We start from the raw sequence: 17,511 nt of genomic DNA, 5'->3' as shown, positions 1-17,511 counted from the left end.
AGCAGAGATCGCCCCGCTGGGACCGGGACGGTGCTGAGACTACAGGGTCCCAGGCTCTGAGCCAACGCTGCCCTCCGCGCTCCCCGCTCCTGTCCCGCCCACCGACTACGTCAGGGGAAGGACCCGTTAAATGTCGTCACTTACGCCAACGCCCCCTTCCCGGCGGGATGGCGCGCGGGAGAGGGAAGATGGCGGGCGGTGGCCGTGGAGAGTCTCTTGCTGCGTCGCCCGAAGGAGCCGCGGAGGCTCGCGAAAAGGCCTTGGAGGAGGCGGTGAACCGGTGGGCCATCCTCTTCTACGCCCACCGGGCCCTTCAGGCTTTCCGGGCCGGCCGCAGCCAGGACTTTCGCCAGCTGCGGGACGTCATATACGGTGGGGAGACCAGTTTGTTTTACGAAAGGGGCATTTGGGGAACATTCTCGCTGGGTTAAATAACTGTAAAGGTATTTCCTGCTAAGGAACGTGAGTGTAAATAACTAATAATAATTTTATTAGTTATACCCCGCCCATCTGGCTGGGTTTCCTCAGCCACTCTGGGCGGCTCACAGCACCTATCAGAACATACTAAAACATCAAACATTAAAATATGTCACGTAATAGCCCTGGTTCCACTTATGTCACTGTTACTTATTTACATTTATATATTACATTTAATAGTCATTAGATGTTTTCATTTAAGAAATAATGAACCTAAAGCAACTTAAAATATAATACAGCCTGTGTCCCTGGAACGTTTGTCATTTGCCTTTAGAAATTAAGGGAAATAATAATAATTTTTTATTTATACCCCGTCCTTCCCGGTTCAGAAAACCGGGCTCAGGGTGGCTAACAAATTTAAAACAATTGTGATACAACAAAAAACAGCATAAAATACAGTATAAAAGCGTGAATAACAATAAATTCAAAGTTCTAAAATCAATTTGGGGGGGGGGGAATCCATCCAATAATGATTTTTAAAGAAAATGCACAAAGTACAACTAACCAACAGCACAGAACCCAGAAGGAAGGTCTGAAAACAGCCAGCTGTGATTCTCAGGAAGATGGTTAGGATACATACATCCCCCCTTAAATGAATGCTTCCTAAAGCCCATCACAGATGGTCAGGAGAAGGGTTAGGATTCCCCCCCCACCCGCCTTTAGCCTCCTAAGTACCTGAAAACTTCAGAGCCCTCTTGAAATCTATTTCAAATTGGAGAATGTTGATGTGTGTATTAAGAGATTGAGTTTAATGAGTTTTGGCTGTGGCCTGTAGTTGAGTGTGATGGTTTCCAGAAGCCAACCATTAGGAATGGCCTAGCACCTTTGGAGTGTAGTTCTAAGAAACTCAACTACTGTACTTTACCATTCATTTTCTTACAGTAATTACTTCCGTGTGTCTATAAATATTTTAATGTTTCAATATTTTAATGTTGTATTTTAATTTTGTTTTTAAGTTGTAATCATTCAACTTGATTTTATTATTGCTTGTTAGCCGCCCTGAGCCCGGCCTTGGCTGGGGAGGGCGGGGTATAAATAAAAATTATTATTATTATTATTATTATTATTATTATTATTATTATTATTATTATTAAAATCTGTACATACCGCATTTCTGCCCCACAAAACGGGAGCTCCAGCAAGATCACTCACCACAAAGATTAAGACACTAAAAAAAAATGTGTGTGTTTGTGTATATATAGATACTAAAGGATATTTTAGATCACACACAAAAAAACAAGCAAATGCAAAGTGACTCCTGAGCCAAAGGGCATGTTGGGATGAAGCTGTCTGTCTGTATATGGCCAGGGATACAAGATATGGGACAAGGCTTTGGTGCCCTGGCCCAAACCTCGTTACACCTGGTTTGCTGAACTATCTGATTTTGCTTAGTGGCTGTTTTGACTGTCTTGTTCTTCTCCAGCTGTGCTTGCAAGGCCCCTAGTGCTAGAGAAACGCATTGGCATTCAGCTGCGGATTATCCAGCTTCTGTCTAGGATTGAAGAAGATTGGACCATTGATACCAAGACCAAGTTAACACCTCTTGAATATGCCCTTGTTCTTTTGGATAAGATGAAGAATGAATTGGACATAGACATTGATATAATAGAAGAAATAAGAACAAAAATAAAGGAAGCAGTAAGTGTTAGCATTTCCTCTTCTGTAGGCACTGATTACTGTTTCTCAGCCTAGTTAGTATGAGGACAGCTGTCTTAAGTTTCAAAATGCAGTATATTTAGGAAAAACAAAAAAAATTCCTTCCAGTAGCACCTTAAAGACCAACTAAGTTAGTTCTTGGTATGAGCTTTCGTGTGCATGCACACTTCTTCAGATAGGTGTATCTGAAGAAGTGTGCATGCACACGAAAGCTCATACCAAGAACTAACTTAGTTGGTCTTTAAGGTGCTACTGGAAGGAATTTTTTTTGTTTTGACTATGGCAGACCAACACGGCTACCCATCTGTAACTATATTTAGGAAAGGGTTTAATTAAGGTGCTAATTCAATGCCAGGATGAACTCTTGCCTATTTTTCTCCATGCTTAAATTGGACTTTTAAATAAGTTCACAGAAGTTAATAGAAGCAAGGAGGCAAGATTCCTATATGCTGGGATGAAATGAGAGAGAAATGTCTCCTCAGAGTGCCTGAGTTTATTGGAACTCAGCATGTTTTGAAAACTTGTTTCCTTCGGGGGCAATCCAGGAAAAGCTGGCTTCTTGACTGGCATACATTATTTCAATGTTGTTAGCCTACAGACTTTTAATTAACTTGCCTTACTTGAATTTTTTTTAATTCTTTAATAAGTGGTCTAATATTACACAATGAAAACTGCCAGAGGGATATCTCTCGAACAGTATCTTCTTAGATTAGGAACATTCCCCCAAAGTCTTCCTTAAAGGTAAAGGTAAAGGTACCCCTGCCCGTACGGGCCAGTCTTGACAGACTCTAGGGTTGTGCGCCCATCTCACTCAAGAGGCCGGGGGCCAGCGCTGTCCGAAGACACTTCTGGGTCACGTGGCCAGCATGACAAGCTGCATCTGGCGAGCCAGCACAGCACACGGAACGCCGTTTACCTTCCCACTAGTAAGCGGTCCCTATTTATCTACTTGCACCCGGGGTGCTTTCGAACTGCTAGGTTGGCAGGCGCTGGGACCGAGCAACGGGAGCGCACCCCGCCGCGGGGATTCGAACTGCCGACCTTTCGATCGGCAAGCCCTAGGCGCTGAGGCTTTTACCCACAGCGCCACCCGCGTCCCTTTTAAAGTCTTCCTTGCAAACCATTATTTTGTCTTTCTTCTCCAGGCTGTTATAACCTGTCTAAAAAACAAAGAATATGAACAAGCCAGCAAGATCTTGAGGAAACACATGTCAAAGGACCCAAGTTCCCAGGTGAGCTTTCAGCAGGTATGAGTTCATGTCGCTGTTGTTGAAATGTGCCTCTTATAGGGTCATTTCACTGCAAAGCAGAGTCATGGTTTGTCTTTCCCACATTCTCCAATTCAGTGAGTGTCTTAAATACTTGAGAGTTTATTGTCCCCCTTACGCAATGAGAAAAATTGCATCCACAAGCAGCCCATGTTGCTACAGATTGTGGTCCACATCTCTAGTCATCATTACTTTCATGCATTTTTGACATTGCCTAGACTGCTCTGGTGGCTTGGCTTGTTTTGTTTGAACTTCTAATGACTGCAAAAATTGCTTTTACCTCTGCCCTGTGCTGTAATTTGCTTGCAAGTACTTAAAAACATTTCCCCTTGCTTAGAAAATGAGGTCGATGTTCCAGAGCATTATCCGAGAAAAAAACTTCGCTCATCCAGCCATCTGGAACTTCTCCTATAAAGCTTTCCAGCAGAGAATACTTCTGTATTTAGAAAGCTGCTTGAGTGACTCTGAGCCCTTTCTCTTAGAGGTAAGCAAGGGTGTGGAGTGCTGCTTGATTGAGATGTGGGATGTTGTAGTGGGAGTATAGCTTAGTAGTCAAACATCTACTTTGCATGCAGAAGGTCCCAAGTTCAATCCCTGGCATCTCTAGGTAGGACTGGGAATGTCCCCTGCTTGAAACCCTGGAGAGCCGCTGTCACTCAATGTGTGGTGATAGGAAACTATATGAACCATTGGTCTGGCTTGGCATAAGGCAGCTTGCTTTCTTCATATATTTCTGTGTGTTGCTGGAGCACTTGAATATCACCCACATTGCCACAGCAGAACTCTTGCTGTCTAAACACTGTGATCAAAAAAGTACATTCAGCACCTGAGGCTTAAGACATAAGCCTCCCTGGCCAAACTGTTATGTGTTTGGGAAATATTTTTGTGAAGAGCAAAGTACCCCACAGCAGAACAGCACAGGGCTCCAGTGTCACATTTGACATATATCAAGCTTGTAACCTGACAATGTTTTGGACTATCAATTCCCAACAGCTCCAGCATCATAAGGCTGTGCTGACTGGGGCTTAGGGGAATTGTAGGTAAAGCATCTTCAGGGCACCAGCTTGGGAATGGCTGCTGTATATAACTAGAAAAAAGAAAATAAAGTTGAGAAGTGTTCTCTAGTAACTGTGTTCACATTCTCTGTTTAAGATGGCAAAAAGGGATTCAGATGATCAGATAGAGACCAGGCTCAATCCTTTGGAAATGGCCAGCAAGGAGGAAATGGTGAAAGAAACCTCAGAGGTGGCGGCAGCAGATAAACCTGAATCTGTAGGAAGATCTGATGAGACTTTGGAAGAGCCCCGGCCTGAGGCAGGGCCTAGAAATACAGTGGAAGAACAGCCAAAGTCTCTGGAGGGAGGCCGTGAGACAGTTGCAAGGCCTTTGATGGAGGCAAAGGGAGCTGTTTTGGAGCTTGCCAAAGTGGTTGATGAGTGCCAGGCAGCTTCAAAGCCAGAAGAAGAAACCAGTGGAGCTGCAGAGCCTGCTGTGGTTGCTGTTGCCACTGTCTCAGCAGTTTCCAGTGACTCTGACAGGTTAGCAGCCTATGGCCTCTTACAGTTTTGACTCCCTTTGCCCTGCTGGGCAGCTGTTTTGCCATACAACTTCTGGCTCTCAGCACTCAGACTCAAATTGCACCTGATGCCAGGGGAGCAAGGTCTTGGGGGTGAGGTCAGCAACATAAATCAGCAAAACTTGTGGAGCAACCTTCTGATGTTTCTTTATTTTGCAGATGCTCGCCTAAGAGGATGGGCTCGTATGGGTTTTCTACTCTGAGGGATGCTTTCAAGATCCTCTCCAATTCCCCAGATGCAGGTGAAGAGTTTTCAAAACTGGACAAGTTGGACTGGACTTTCCCCAAGCCATGTTTGGCTTCTGATTTCCACGCAGCCAAGTGCCAAACGGAGAAGAACCGTGATGCCTCCAGGCCGCACCCCAGTGAACGCTCAGTGTCCATAAGCACACTGGTTATGGGGTCAGAGAGCTGGAACCCCCCAACTTCCTCCCGAGTTCCATCCAAGAGGCCTGTGGCAACTTTGGTTGTCCGGCCTGCACAGCCCCAAATACCCACCCAGCCTGATAATACCTCCCGATGTCCCAGGTAAGAGGCCATGACTGCTGTGGGGTCTGCTGGGGAACCGGCATAGCATGAGGCATTTGGTGCAACTTTCACCTTTGCAAGGAATCCATTAGAAGGCCTTAGGCCTCAGCCCAGAAGCTCCAAGGAAGGCAAAGGTGGTTTGCAGTGGTAGGGTTGCATCGCTGTGCATCTTCTCCCCCAGCTAGTAGAAGCAGCTGGCAAGAGAATCTGGTTCACATACCTTGTCTTAATTTTTATTACTCAGATTGCAAAGATAGCAGAATTGACAATACGGTCTCTGGCCCCATTAAAGATTGCTAAACAGATTTATTGTGGCAGAAACACCTGTGCCGGACTCTGCTTTGTCAGATGCCTGGAATGTTAGCTTCAGTTGCCAGACAGAAGGTAGAAAATGTTATTTCTCTCGCCCCCCCCCTTCCGTCTGTACCAAGGATAAGGGTTTGTGTTTCTGCCACCAGCTATTTGCTCATATTTAAGCTGCCATAGGTCTCTGCAGTGGTGTGTTTGCTGGGACAAATTAACCTCGCTCCTTGTCTGATACTTAACCCAGCATCTCCATAATCCTGGTTGTGTGTGACATTAATTGATGCAGCTCAGTCCCGTCTCATCTCCTTGTGGGGTAGGTCTTTCCTTACTTGTGTTTCTCTGTTCCATTCAGATTAGCAAAGAGGAGACTAATTTGTTTAAATCAGGATGAAGAAAAGGAGGTCTGGAGTGATGAGGATGAACTTTTTGGTAAGCAGCAAATGTTTGAATCTGTCTGCTTGGTTTTGGGTGCTCGGCATGATCAAGGGTTCTTTGCTGCAAAGATGCTATTGCAGAAATATAGCGAAGCTACTCTCAAAATAGCAAAGCTGCCAAGCAGCTGAGGCTCTCCTCTGTGAGTGTCTGAATGTCAGGCCAGGAGCTTTGAGTTCCCATTGTCTGCTCCATAGAATTGAGAAGTTAATTGGAGCCTGGTGAAGCAGCTAGTATCCTCTACACAGTAAGGATTTGGGGGCACAGCTCTTGGATCAGAAAAGTAAAATATTTGGACTGCCTACTCGCAAGTGCACAGCAGCAGCACTGGCTTCTTGCTCTGCATGATGCTCAATTGTAGCTCCATGCACTCTTCTAATTAAAGCACCTGTGCAGTTTTGATGGCTTCTCACATTGCATTACCCAGTGACATCACAATGATATGGGGAAAAACATTGCCAGCATGGCAAGCAAAGAGAACTGTTAACTGCGGTCCTTCAGGAGGCTTGCTTAGGCAATGCCCAGACTAGCTAAAGGCAAAACTCTCAAAACCTGGTAAACATCTTGCAAAACAAAGTGATCCATTTTGTGAACTGTGCTAAAATGAGATGGCAACTGTGAGTGAACATGGATGACTGTTTGCCACATAGTTTAGGGTTGCCAGATCTTGAAGAGCATAAAAGAGGACAGCTTGAGCCAGGGAAGGAAGTGCACCCACATTCTTCTTTTCCCAGCTTGGGCTGGCGGCGGCAGTGGTGTGTAGAGTTGGCCAAGCAATAAATGAATAAATAACCCCTCCCTACAACCCCAGACATGTCCTTTAAAATGTAAAACCCCCCCTGAATTGGGCCTGTTGGCCCCCCAAAAGAGGACATGTCTGGGATGCCCTGGATTTATGGCAACCCTAACATAGTTCCATCAGTAGTTGACTCTACACATCATGCCAAGGGCTGGGTGGAATTTGACCACTACCCTGGATTTCTGATGAGGTGCAGTAGTGGTAAAACCTCCCAACTGCTGAGCCAGTAGCAATAACCAGCTTACCGAGTGGTTCCATCCATTCCATAAAGTTTGTAAATGAATTTGTGTTTCAGAATCAAAGGAAGAAGGCAGCAGCAGCATCAACACTTCCCTCTTTGGTTCGAAAAAGAAGGTAACCAAGCCTACACCCAGTCTGGAGCTGAGCACTCCAGTGGGGAGAAATAGGCCTGCCTTGACAAGACCCCTCTAAATGGAGGCCAGTTGATGAGGACCCCTCTCCCAAATGAAAGAACTGATGAAATCCCCATTAATGGGAACATAGGAAGCTGCCTTATGCTGAATCCTGGTCCATCTAGCTCAGTATTGTCTGTGCTACAGGGTTTCAGGCCCGGTGTCTCTTTCGTGGCTCTACCTGGAGATGTCACAGGTTTGAAGCTGGGATCTTCTGCATGTTCAACCACTGGACTAAGGGGCCTCTCCTAATTAATTAAATAATCAAGGGTCTTGGATACCCAGGTGTTTCAAAGAAGCCTGGGCAATCTCAGCACATGATATCTGCTATCTTTGATGGCCTCTTCAACCACACTGTAAGGTGGCTGAATTTTATTTTTATTACCCACATATTGCAGAAGGAGGACTAAGTGTTCCACCAAGTTGGGTTTAATGTCTTGAAATATGGGCTGGATATTTGCCTGCTGTGAGTTACTGAGCTACATCCCATGTCAGTGGCAATCCTCTGTTAGCAACAGCCATGGAACCATCTCCAGAGGGTGGGGTATCTGTTGTTCTGTCATGGGGACAAGGGGCAAGTTTTGCAGCACTTGATGGTTGCTCATGAGAGCCTATGCCCTCTTCTTTCTAGATCTGGACTTCAGAAGAGTCTCAGTGGATTAAGGAAGGCGTGAAGAAGTTTGGGGAAGGGAGGTGGAAAGCCATTTCCCAGGCATTCCCCTTTAAGAACCGCACTCCTGTGGCGATCAAGGACCGATGGCGGACGATGAAGAATCTGGGGCTCTTGTGAACCTGGGGGCAAGTGCCTGAGCTCCAACGCTATGTGGACACAGGGTGGGCCAGAGGTACTTTTGCAGTGTATTGCATTGGGCCAGCAGGCTGATGGCCACAATCTCTTATCATCACTGGAGGCTTCTCCCTCTGCTTTCTGACATAGGCTCTCCCCCTCCCTCCATTTTTTATTTTTTCTTTCTTTTAGTTTTCAGTACTGAAAATACAGATTCAACCTTGTGTAAACAATTGGTATGGAAAGTGCACGTTTTACAGTATAAAAAATACGTCATTTCAATTTTTTATTTTCTTATAAATGTTATTTTTCACTGTAGGTCTGCTGTGATATTAATAAACTGTTATTATGCCATAATCATCTGGAGTACAAATGCTATAAGGTTAAAGTAAAAAGACGTAGAATAAGATATATTCTATCCACAAACAGGATGACAACATCTTATAGTCTCACGATAGGCAAACATTCATATTTACTTGTGGAATCAAGTTACTTCAATTAGTATTAATAACATACTATATAAAATCCCACCACACTGCACCAAAACCCATAGGTTATGCCTCAACTTGAATTAATTGAAAACTAAATGTAATTTTTGCTGAAATTGCAGTGTTGTACATGTTTTTATGCCACAAAATATTTCCAGTGTTGGACAATACACCGCCTTGCTACAGTTGGTAAAGTGATGAGTTCTTTAGATAGTACTTTTTTATTTGTACCTTGGAACATTGTTAAAATAAAAAGCTATGGAGTGAATTCAGTTGTTTTCTTTATTAGTGCTGTTAGTTCTATGTGAACCAGGGACCAAACAACTTGTATTCAAAAACAAGTCCACCATAAATGTATATTTGTCCCCTTAGTGTCACATCTACGCCAACATAAGGGGCTTATAGTTGATGTGATGTTGGGATGGAGTCCTATACCATCTGTGGAAGATTTTGAGTGAAAGTTCTTTAATATTTGCAGACACCGACTTAAAGGGTTTCTTCATGCATATGCCTTTCCAAATTGAGTCTTCCATTGTTACTTTTACATCATATTCCCATATTGATTTTAGGCTAGACAAGTCCCCAAATTAGTCCTGTTTTAAGTAACCATAAAATTTTGATACTATTTCCTTACCTCCATTACCTAGTGGCACCTTGGATCATTCAAAATTAGTTGCGTGTAATTTAACTATCAGATCCTTTAGTAAATGTTTAATTTGTAGAATTTGAAGCCTCTTTAAAGTTAATTCCCATTTTTGGTACATTTAAAGTTACTGGTCTTACTCCTGTAAAAAAAATCAGTGTCTGAAATAACCCAATTTTACCCTTTTCTTTATTTTAGCTTTTAAAGTATCATCTTTCAGACTGGCATATGTCTGCAGAGAAGTGAGTGGTGAACAACCTGGGGAGAGTCAACTTCCATTTTTTCCATATCCTCAATTTAGTTTGTAAATATGGGTTATTCATTTGAGCGATAATTTTAAGGTTTTTGAAAGATAAAGCACATAGCAGACCCAGGGCTATTTGTTTTTCTTCCAAATTGATCCATTTCTTACCATCCTTCATAATCATAAAAGTCTGCTGTCTCAATTGGAACGCATCATGGTATACCGAGAGGTTTGGTAAACCCCAACAACTTTGATTTAAAAAAAGAAAAGAAAATAAGATTTCATGGGCAACCTTGAAGACTTATCTTGAAATATGAAACAATTTTAGTTTGCCATTTGGACGTTGGAGAAAAGTAAGGAGGACCTGAAAGAGGGACAGAAAACGGGGAATTAACATGATATGTACTGCTGCAATAGAGCCTAAAATGGAAAGGTTAAATTTGTTCCATTTTTTAAAGTCCATGTTCATTTTTAAAATAATGGGATAATTCAGTTTAGATTCATGGTTCATGTTTTTTAGAATTGGCACACCCGAGTCTCAGATGCAGAGCAGCACATAGGTGTATTAAGAATATGACAAGTGTGTATTTGAATCGGTGGAAGACTGAAAAACATCATTGATTTTCCAATGTTTACTTTTAAGCCTGCCACTTTAGAAAAAGATGTTAATTATTCCTTTAATGCACAGGCTGACCCCTTAGGGCTTTTCAAGATCACAACAATATCATCTACGTACATTGTCAACAGATGCTCTTCGCCCTCTCTTGAATATCCTTTTACATTTGGATTAAGACGTAAGATAGTAGCGAATGGTTCAAAAGAGAAGGCGAGGAGCAGTGGTGACAAGGGACAACCTTGTTTTGTCCCCCTCCAGATTGCAATTGCTGAGGAGTCCATGTTATTCTTAGAGTAGCTGAATTATTTGAATAGAGTTTAGCTACTGCTGTAATAAGGTGATTGCCTAGCTGGCATGTCTGCAAAATGTTAAGAGATAACACCATTCCAGACCATCAAAGGCTTTGTAAATATCTAAGGAACATAAATCCAGGAAGAAAATCCAGGTCCTGATTCAATAAGGTAATTGGCCTGTATGAGTACACCTGTGCTTTATCTCTGCCTGGCTTTAGAAGAACAGTTATTCTGGATCAGTGCCTGATTGCTCCTGTCAGATGGATAAAGTTGACAAATATAAAGTGTGAATGGTTTGGTGAGGAATTGTGAATCATGTTCAACGAACAGTCTTCTTATGGGATCCAAGATATGCCCAAGGAGTATGTTTCATCTGTATGGATTAAATTCCTAATTATTAGATTTAAATGTGCAACTAAAATTGAGAAGAATATAATCTGATCCTGATTCAATAAGGTAATTGGCCTGTATGAGCACACCTGTGCTTTTAACTCTGCCTGGCTTTAAAAGGACAGTTATTCTGGATCAGTGCCTGATTGCTCTTGCCAGATGGATAAAGTTGACAAAAATAAAGTGTGAGTTGGTCTCTGTATTTCTAAAAAAATGTGTTGCCAAGCCCATAGGGTCAAGGGCTCTTATACAGTATTTCAGTTTTTTAAATAGCTTGATCAATTTCTTCTGCAGAATGTTATCTTTTGTTGTGCTTTCTTTATTAAAGGTTTGATACCACATCTCACTTATTTTTTTCAGGTAAAGGGTTATTTGGGTTATATAGCTCTTTATAAAACTCCATAAACATATTGCTAATCTGATTTTAGTCATATTTAAAGTAATTATTTAAATAAATTGCTTACTTTTGAGAGCACTGGCTAGCATTTGGAATGTTTATTACCATGTTCATATAATTTTTGACTCACAAAGAGCATGGATTTGCCTATTTTCTCCATATATAACACTTCTAATTCTGATCTTTTGTGTTCCAATTTTCTAAGGATTTCATTAGAACTTGTTTCAAAGTGCATTCCCCCCCCCCCAACTTCTGTGTTTCATGTTCCTTTAACAGGCGCTGCTTCCCATGATAGTTACGTAAAAGGAATCTCCACCATGCTATTTAGTTTGGCACTAGCATTCCATGTGTTCTGAGGCAGGACAAAGGTGTTGCTAGTTGTTCTCCCATTGGGGCAGACTGTTCCCGTCACCACTGTTTTTCCTGTTCCTTTTTTTAGCTGGTGGTACTGCTTGAACTTCAAATGTGTTGGAGGACATGCTGGCTTCTGTGAGTCCAAGAAGCGGTTGATTGTGTAGCGTGGATGGAGCCAGACACCACATGCAAAATGGGTTGTGGCTGTGCTCTCCCTCTGCCTCACTACCAAAACTACACAGATCTTGAAAGTGGTTAGCTTTTTTTTCCATGAGCAGATTTTATCCCAGAGGTGCCCCCCTCTCTTATCTCAGCTGCTGGGAAAACTTCCTCCTGCGATACACACTTTGTCCTTCAAGCACCAGCTGCTACAAGCAAGCAGAGTTTGTGCTTTGGGAGAACTTTTGAGTAACAAGGAGACAAGAAGGATTTGCGCTGAAGTGGGTGGAATGGAATGCAGCCATACTCTGGGCAAAGAAAAGGGCAAACTAGTTAGGGCAGTTCTTCCCAACAAAGGGCTTTAGTAGGAAAGGAGATACTATTTAAATCAAACTGCAGTCTTGGGACTTAAAATGCAGTATGTGTGAGTTGCAGTAATGAAAGTGTGACCTGCTTACCCTCTAGTATAGCAGATTTGATTGCTCTGTGCTTTTTGCTGTTGGGTAACCTGCCTTCATCTAAGACAGAATAGATATGACCATTTCCTATTGCCTTTTAGCATAAAAGCATCAGAAGAACCCTGCAGCAGCTGAATAATCTGGTCAAATAGGGGCCCATCTAGTCCAGCACCTGGTTTTCAAAGCGGCCAGCCAAATGCCCCAACAGGAAACCTGCAGCAAAGAGTAGCAGTGTGGTGGTTGAATTAGCCAGAATGTCAGGCTATGAGGAACTGGTTCCAGCCAGGTTCAAAGCATTGAGCAGGAAAACTCCCTGGGTCAGCCTGGTCACAGGGTGGTGGTTATGAAAAAGGTGGTGCTGGAGGAACCAGGTATGCCACCTGGAGATCTTAGGAGGAAAGGTGAGGAATCAATGTTCTGTCTGCCCCTCGGCTGCTTCACCTGTACAGGGCCTAGTGCTCTGCTGCTCAACTGCTGCAAGAGGCTTGTGCTTGAAGGAACACTTTACCACTGCCTCCCCTCGCCTCCAGATCTCTTGGACTACAGGTTACATCAGCACAACCATCTGAGACTAGGGCTGGTGGGAATTGCAGTCCAAGAAGTCTGGCAAGCAGCAGGTAGGGGGAGGAACTGCTTTCCACTGAGCTCACTCCGCGTGTCCTTAAGGCATTGACTGCTTCCTTGAGGAATGAAGAGTTGATTCAGCAGCAAGCTGCACAAACACAGGGCATGAGGGTGGAGTTAATGATTACCAGCTGCCAGCATGCTGGACTCCAGCTCTGGCACTTGCCTCCAGCCAAGCTCAGCTACCTTCCCTGTGGCAAGATGCTTGCAGTGTTACCTGTGGCTGCAATGGTGGGCTTGTTGGTGGGGAGGCTGGAACTTGCCCAAGCCCGCAAGTCTGAACCTCTGAGTGGTTCCAGCGACCAGCCTCTTTTCCGTGGGGCGGACCAGTACAACTTTGGCATTGTCATCCCTGCAGGCAGCATAGAGTGCTTCTGGCAATTTGCCCATCAGAGCGGCTTTTTCTACTTTAGCTATCAGGTAGGTGCCGGTGGAGGGGGTGCTGCACAAAATCTAAGGGTTGTGGTCAAGGGGGGACAGTAATAAGCAGCCAGATTCTCTACTAGCAGCAGAACCAGGGAAAGGGGTTTGGCTTGGGCATATAGGTCTCAGCTTTCACCCCTGATATTTTGAGGGAGGGCTGAAAAAATTTCCCTGGCTAAAGCCCTGGAGAGCCACTGTCCGTCAAACTGAGAGAATAACAAACTAGTTTGGACCTATGATCCAATTTAGCATAAGGCAAGTTGCTATGTTTGTAACCAGCATCCCCAGAACGCAAACTGGCAATCTTGCATTATTTTATTGGTTGTCATGAACCCCTAAAGTATCAATAGTCAAGCCAGATTCTTTCATTGCACCTTAAAGAACTTGGTCAGGTTTAACTATCTTGCCCAGTTGAGAATACCCAGCCCTAGCCTGCATGATGGAAGGGCTGAGGGGCATTGTAATCCAAAACATATGGAAAGTACAAGGGTTACATGGATGGGGAAGGCTGGTGGCATTGCTGAGTGTGCTTTTTAGATTCTAGATTTTCCAGAAGTGCCATTTATCCATAAAGATGATTTAGTGACTTCCTGAAAGGAACCTTCTCTCACTCTTGGGTTTGCCAATGCTGAGGTCTCTGCCAAAGACCTCCCTTTAGGTGCCAACTATAAAACTGGAGCCTTCCTGCTTCTTAAACTCTTTACAGTGGTACCTTGGGTTACAAACGCTTCAGGTTACAGACTCCACTAACCCAGAAGTAGTACCTCAGGTTAAGAACTTTACTTCAGGATGAGAACAGAAATTGTGCAACGACAGCAGGAGGCCCCATTGGCTAAAGTGGTGCTTCAGGTTAAGAACTGTTTCAGGTTGAGAACGGATGTTCGGAACAAATTAAGTTCTTAACACAAGGTACCACTGTACTTCTAAACTGCCTTGACAATCCAGCCTCAATGGCAGTCTCCTGTCATGGCACTTGGCCTCAAGCCAGAAACTTTCAGCTCCACTTTCCTCTTGGTAAACTGGATTGCTCTGAAGGCAAACAAGACCATGACCATGATGTAAATCCAGTCATGATGCAGGAGCTGGAGGCAGGAGGGTGATTCAGCTGGCACCGTGACTGGTTGATTCTGGAAGGAAGAATATTATTGTTTCTTAGCAAGGGTCTAGAACAAAAATGTGGGGTTATTGCATGGGCCAGTTTCAAGGAAACAGCTCAGCTTCCTCCAGACACAGTTCATGGGGAGACATCCGACCCTGAAAGTGGAAGGGTAAGGCACTCGCATATATTTGCCACCCACCAAGTCAGGGATTAAGAGCTACCAGCAAGAAGTGGGTTGGCTGGTGGTGGCAGGTCAACTTGCTAGTTGCCCACTCCTACACTAAGTGCACTGGAAACTTTGTAGACAACTACAATTCCTGTCTCATCATCTGCCTGCAGAGGTTTGTGGAGAAGACACATATTCAGCATGTAACCTGTTGCTTTGAAAGTCAAATGACTAAACTGTTTTGTCTGACTCTCTTGTGCATACAGTGGTGCCCCGCAAGACGAATGCCTCGCAAGACGAAAAACTCGCTAGACGAAAGGGTTTTCTGTTTTTTGAGTCGTTCCACAAGACGAATTTCCCTATGGGATTGCTTCGCAAGACGAAACGTCTTGCGAGTTCTTGCGAGTTTGTTTCCTTTTTCTTAAAGCCGCTAAGCCGTTAATAGCCGCTAAGCTGCTAATAGCCGTGCTTCGCAAGACGAAAAAACCGCAAGACGAAGAGACTCGCGGAATGGATTAATTTCGTCTTGCGAGGCACCACTGTACTCTCTCATGAAATTGCTTTTGCGAGAACTCTCCTTGCCGTGTGTGTGTGTGCCAGCAGCATAACTGATAGGTAAATCGTGCCTTCCAATATGGAAATGGCAGCTCCATTTGCCTTCTGTAGCTGAATACTTGCACAGATCAGCTCTTGCATCTAAGAAACCAAAAACAAGAAAGTGGCAGGGAACATGGTTATAGCATTACCAAAGCCATCCCATTTCTTGTCCTGTTCTGTCCTATCCCTATCCTATCTTGGTTTCAGGTGCAGTGGTCTTCAGGTCTTGGACATGACCAACACATCCTGGCAACTGCAAATGACCCCAATGGGCTCCACCTTGGCACCTCCCAGGATACACGGGGGCAGATCAACTTCCAAACCAAGGAAACAGGTGCCTCCCTCTCTGTACACACAGCCCTATCAAGAGTGCTTTCTAGACTCCCAGAACTGGCTCAGGTGCAGCCTCCAAGCAAAATAGGTGATCCTGAACATGCAGTGAGCACGTCCCCCATGGCGGACTCTCCTCCCATAAAGCCACCTTGAACTGGGTGCTCAAAGGCTGGGTTCTGAAATAGAAAACCTCTGTTTAGTTATAACCTCACAGGAGGAAAAACCTCTGGGCCCATGGCCCAGCAGGAGAGCATCAGATTCAATTCTAACTATGTCTAGGCAAGACTGGGAATGTCTGAAATCTTGGGAGAGCCATTGCCTGCTAGTTTAGACAATACTGAGCTAGGTGATCCAATGGTCTGATTTGGTGTAAGGCAGCTTCTTATATTCTATGAGACACACCTACCACCTTCCCCAAAGATATGAGGCTAGTAACTATGAATGATGTTCAGAAAGCACTCTAGGAATGGCAGGCTCTTTCTCTCTCTGGACCACTTCATATTCCTCCAAAAGGAAGCTGAAAGCAGATTGGTCAGATGGGCACAAGCATAATCTCCCTTGCTGCCTGCCACCCCATCTTACTCCTCCATTTATGTTTTCTTTTTAGAGGGATGGACAACAACCAGGAAATCCCAGAAAAACTTTGACTCTAATCGGATTATTGCATACGAGGGCCAAGCAAGCTATCTTTAAATGACACAGCTACTCCTTTTAAAATGTAGGCTATCTTCTCAAGAAAGGGGCACATTCAGTCTCTCTCTTACAGACCTGAATTCAAATTGCGTTGCTCACACCCAACACCAGAAGGCCTTAAGTGCTGCTAGTTCACCTGGCACAAGTTTAACTCTTTCTTGCAGGCTTCTATCAGCTCTGTCTGAGCAATCGGTACAACCACTTTGGCTCCGTGCAGGTCTACCTCAACTTTGGGGTCTTCTATGAGGGCTTTGATCTACAAACTCCACAAGAAGCTGAGAGGAAAAGACTTAACGACACACTGGATGCAATTGAGGTAACTTATTAAAGAACTAAAAATAAATAAGGTAGCAGTGATAAAGCTGGGAGCTATTTGGAACCTCCAGGGCTGGGGGGAAATGGGACAGATATGATCTCCTTCATGCTTGATGCAGCCTGGATATTTTATTTAATTTTTTACCCACCTGAGTCTAACAGGGAGAAGGACAGGCATCCTTTCCTTTCAGGCTGTGAAGGAAAAAGGTCCCCATGGTTGGCCAGACAGCCGGTTGCCAGGAGCAGCCATCTGTAGCCTAAGTGAAGTATCTGTTCAAAGCCACACCAGGGCCAAGGACAGACATCTGCGACTGAAGAGCTTTCCCTGCTCCACTCTTTTGTTAACAGGAGAGCACCAAAAAACTGCTGAACGGCATCTTCCAAATGTGGCGCTACTACACTTTTAGTCGGATGAAGAGCACCTCAGACTACTTCCTTCTGGAGTCCAATTACAACTACGTGAACTGGTGGTCAGCGGCCCAGAGCCTGGCCATTGTTCTCTCTGGTGTCCTGCAACTCTACTTCCTCAAGCGCCTCTTCACCACACAGCCCACCACAGCCACCAACAAGCCACGGTGCTGAGGCTGCTTCAGAAGGCTATTTATGCCAGGCTGAAAAGCCAAACTGCTCTCTCCTTGCCACCCTCTTAACACCCAACTGACTAAATACCTGCAAGCCGCAAAGGAGAGCAAGGGCATGTCCACCTGCTGGTGCGGCTTCTTTTTTGGTGGGGAGAGGGGTGTTGGCTGAAAAATCCAAGTATTCTTCCAGAGGAGCCACAGGGGGGTGGTTGACTTGAAATGAAACTGCCCCAAGTTAAAATAAACATGACTCAAAATGCAGGAGTCCTGCTGCAACCACAGCATAGGTATGTGAGATTTTTACATTGAGCAAGAGGTACATTAAGGGCAAAGTTAATAAATGGGGGTGCGCAGGCAGACACAGACAATCTCCACCACCACCAAACACAAGATTCC

At 44.3% G+C, this 17,511-nt stretch overlaps 2 protein-coding genes across 4 annotated transcripts; both read left to right on the top strand.

The window, feature by feature from the left end:
* The first annotated feature begins 111 nt into the window (after nucleotides 1-111).
* TERF2 (telomeric repeat binding factor 2) lies at nucleotides 112-11,255 on the top strand. Of its 3 annotated transcripts, XR_013393635.1 has the most exons (11): nucleotides 112-372; nucleotides 1,901-2,115; nucleotides 3,279-3,365; nucleotides 3,739-3,885; nucleotides 4,554-4,939; nucleotides 5,137-5,505; nucleotides 6,164-6,240; nucleotides 7,338-7,396; nucleotides 8,087-8,300; nucleotides 9,572-10,694; nucleotides 10,983-11,255. XR_013393635.1 is itself a non-coding variant. In XM_077931638.1 (9 exons), the coding sequence occupies exons 1-9, from the start codon at nucleotides 168-170 to the stop codon at nucleotides 8,243-8,245; spliced, it is 1,704 nt and encodes a 567-aa protein (XP_077787764.1). In that variant the 5' UTR covers nucleotides 126-167; the 3' UTR covers nucleotides 8,246-8,998. The 3 variants fall into 3 exon arrangements, 1 of the variants encoding a protein (XP_077787764.1); XR_013393634.1 differs by having other exon boundaries at nucleotides 9,572-11,255; XM_077931638.1 differs by lacking the exons at nucleotides 9,572-10,694; nucleotides 10,983-11,255 and having other exon boundaries at nucleotides 126-372; nucleotides 8,087-8,998.
* A 146-nt stretch (nucleotides 11,256-11,401) lies between these two features.
* On the top strand, nucleotides 11,402-17,396 carry TMED6 (transmembrane p24 trafficking protein 6). Its single transcript, XM_028739872.2, has 4 exons — nucleotides 11,402-13,328; nucleotides 15,401-15,527; nucleotides 16,384-16,535; nucleotides 16,883-17,396. The coding sequence occupies exons 1-4, from the start codon at nucleotides 13,014-13,016 to the stop codon at nucleotides 17,114-17,116; spliced, it is 828 nt and encodes a 275-aa protein (XP_028595705.2). The 5' UTR covers nucleotides 11,402-13,013; the 3' UTR covers nucleotides 17,117-17,396.
* Nucleotides 17,397-17,511: the final 115 nt, after the last annotated feature.

This window comes from Podarcis muralis, chromosome 7 (genome assembly GCF_964188315.1).
Source record: "Podarcis muralis chromosome 7, rPodMur119.hap1.1, whole genome shotgun sequence".
NCBI classification, from domain to species: Eukaryota; Metazoa; Chordata; class Lepidosauria; order Squamata; family Lacertidae; genus Podarcis; species Podarcis muralis.
The sequence above is the reverse complement of the archived record's forward strand: the minus strand, read 5'-3'. Positions and strand labels throughout refer to the sequence as shown.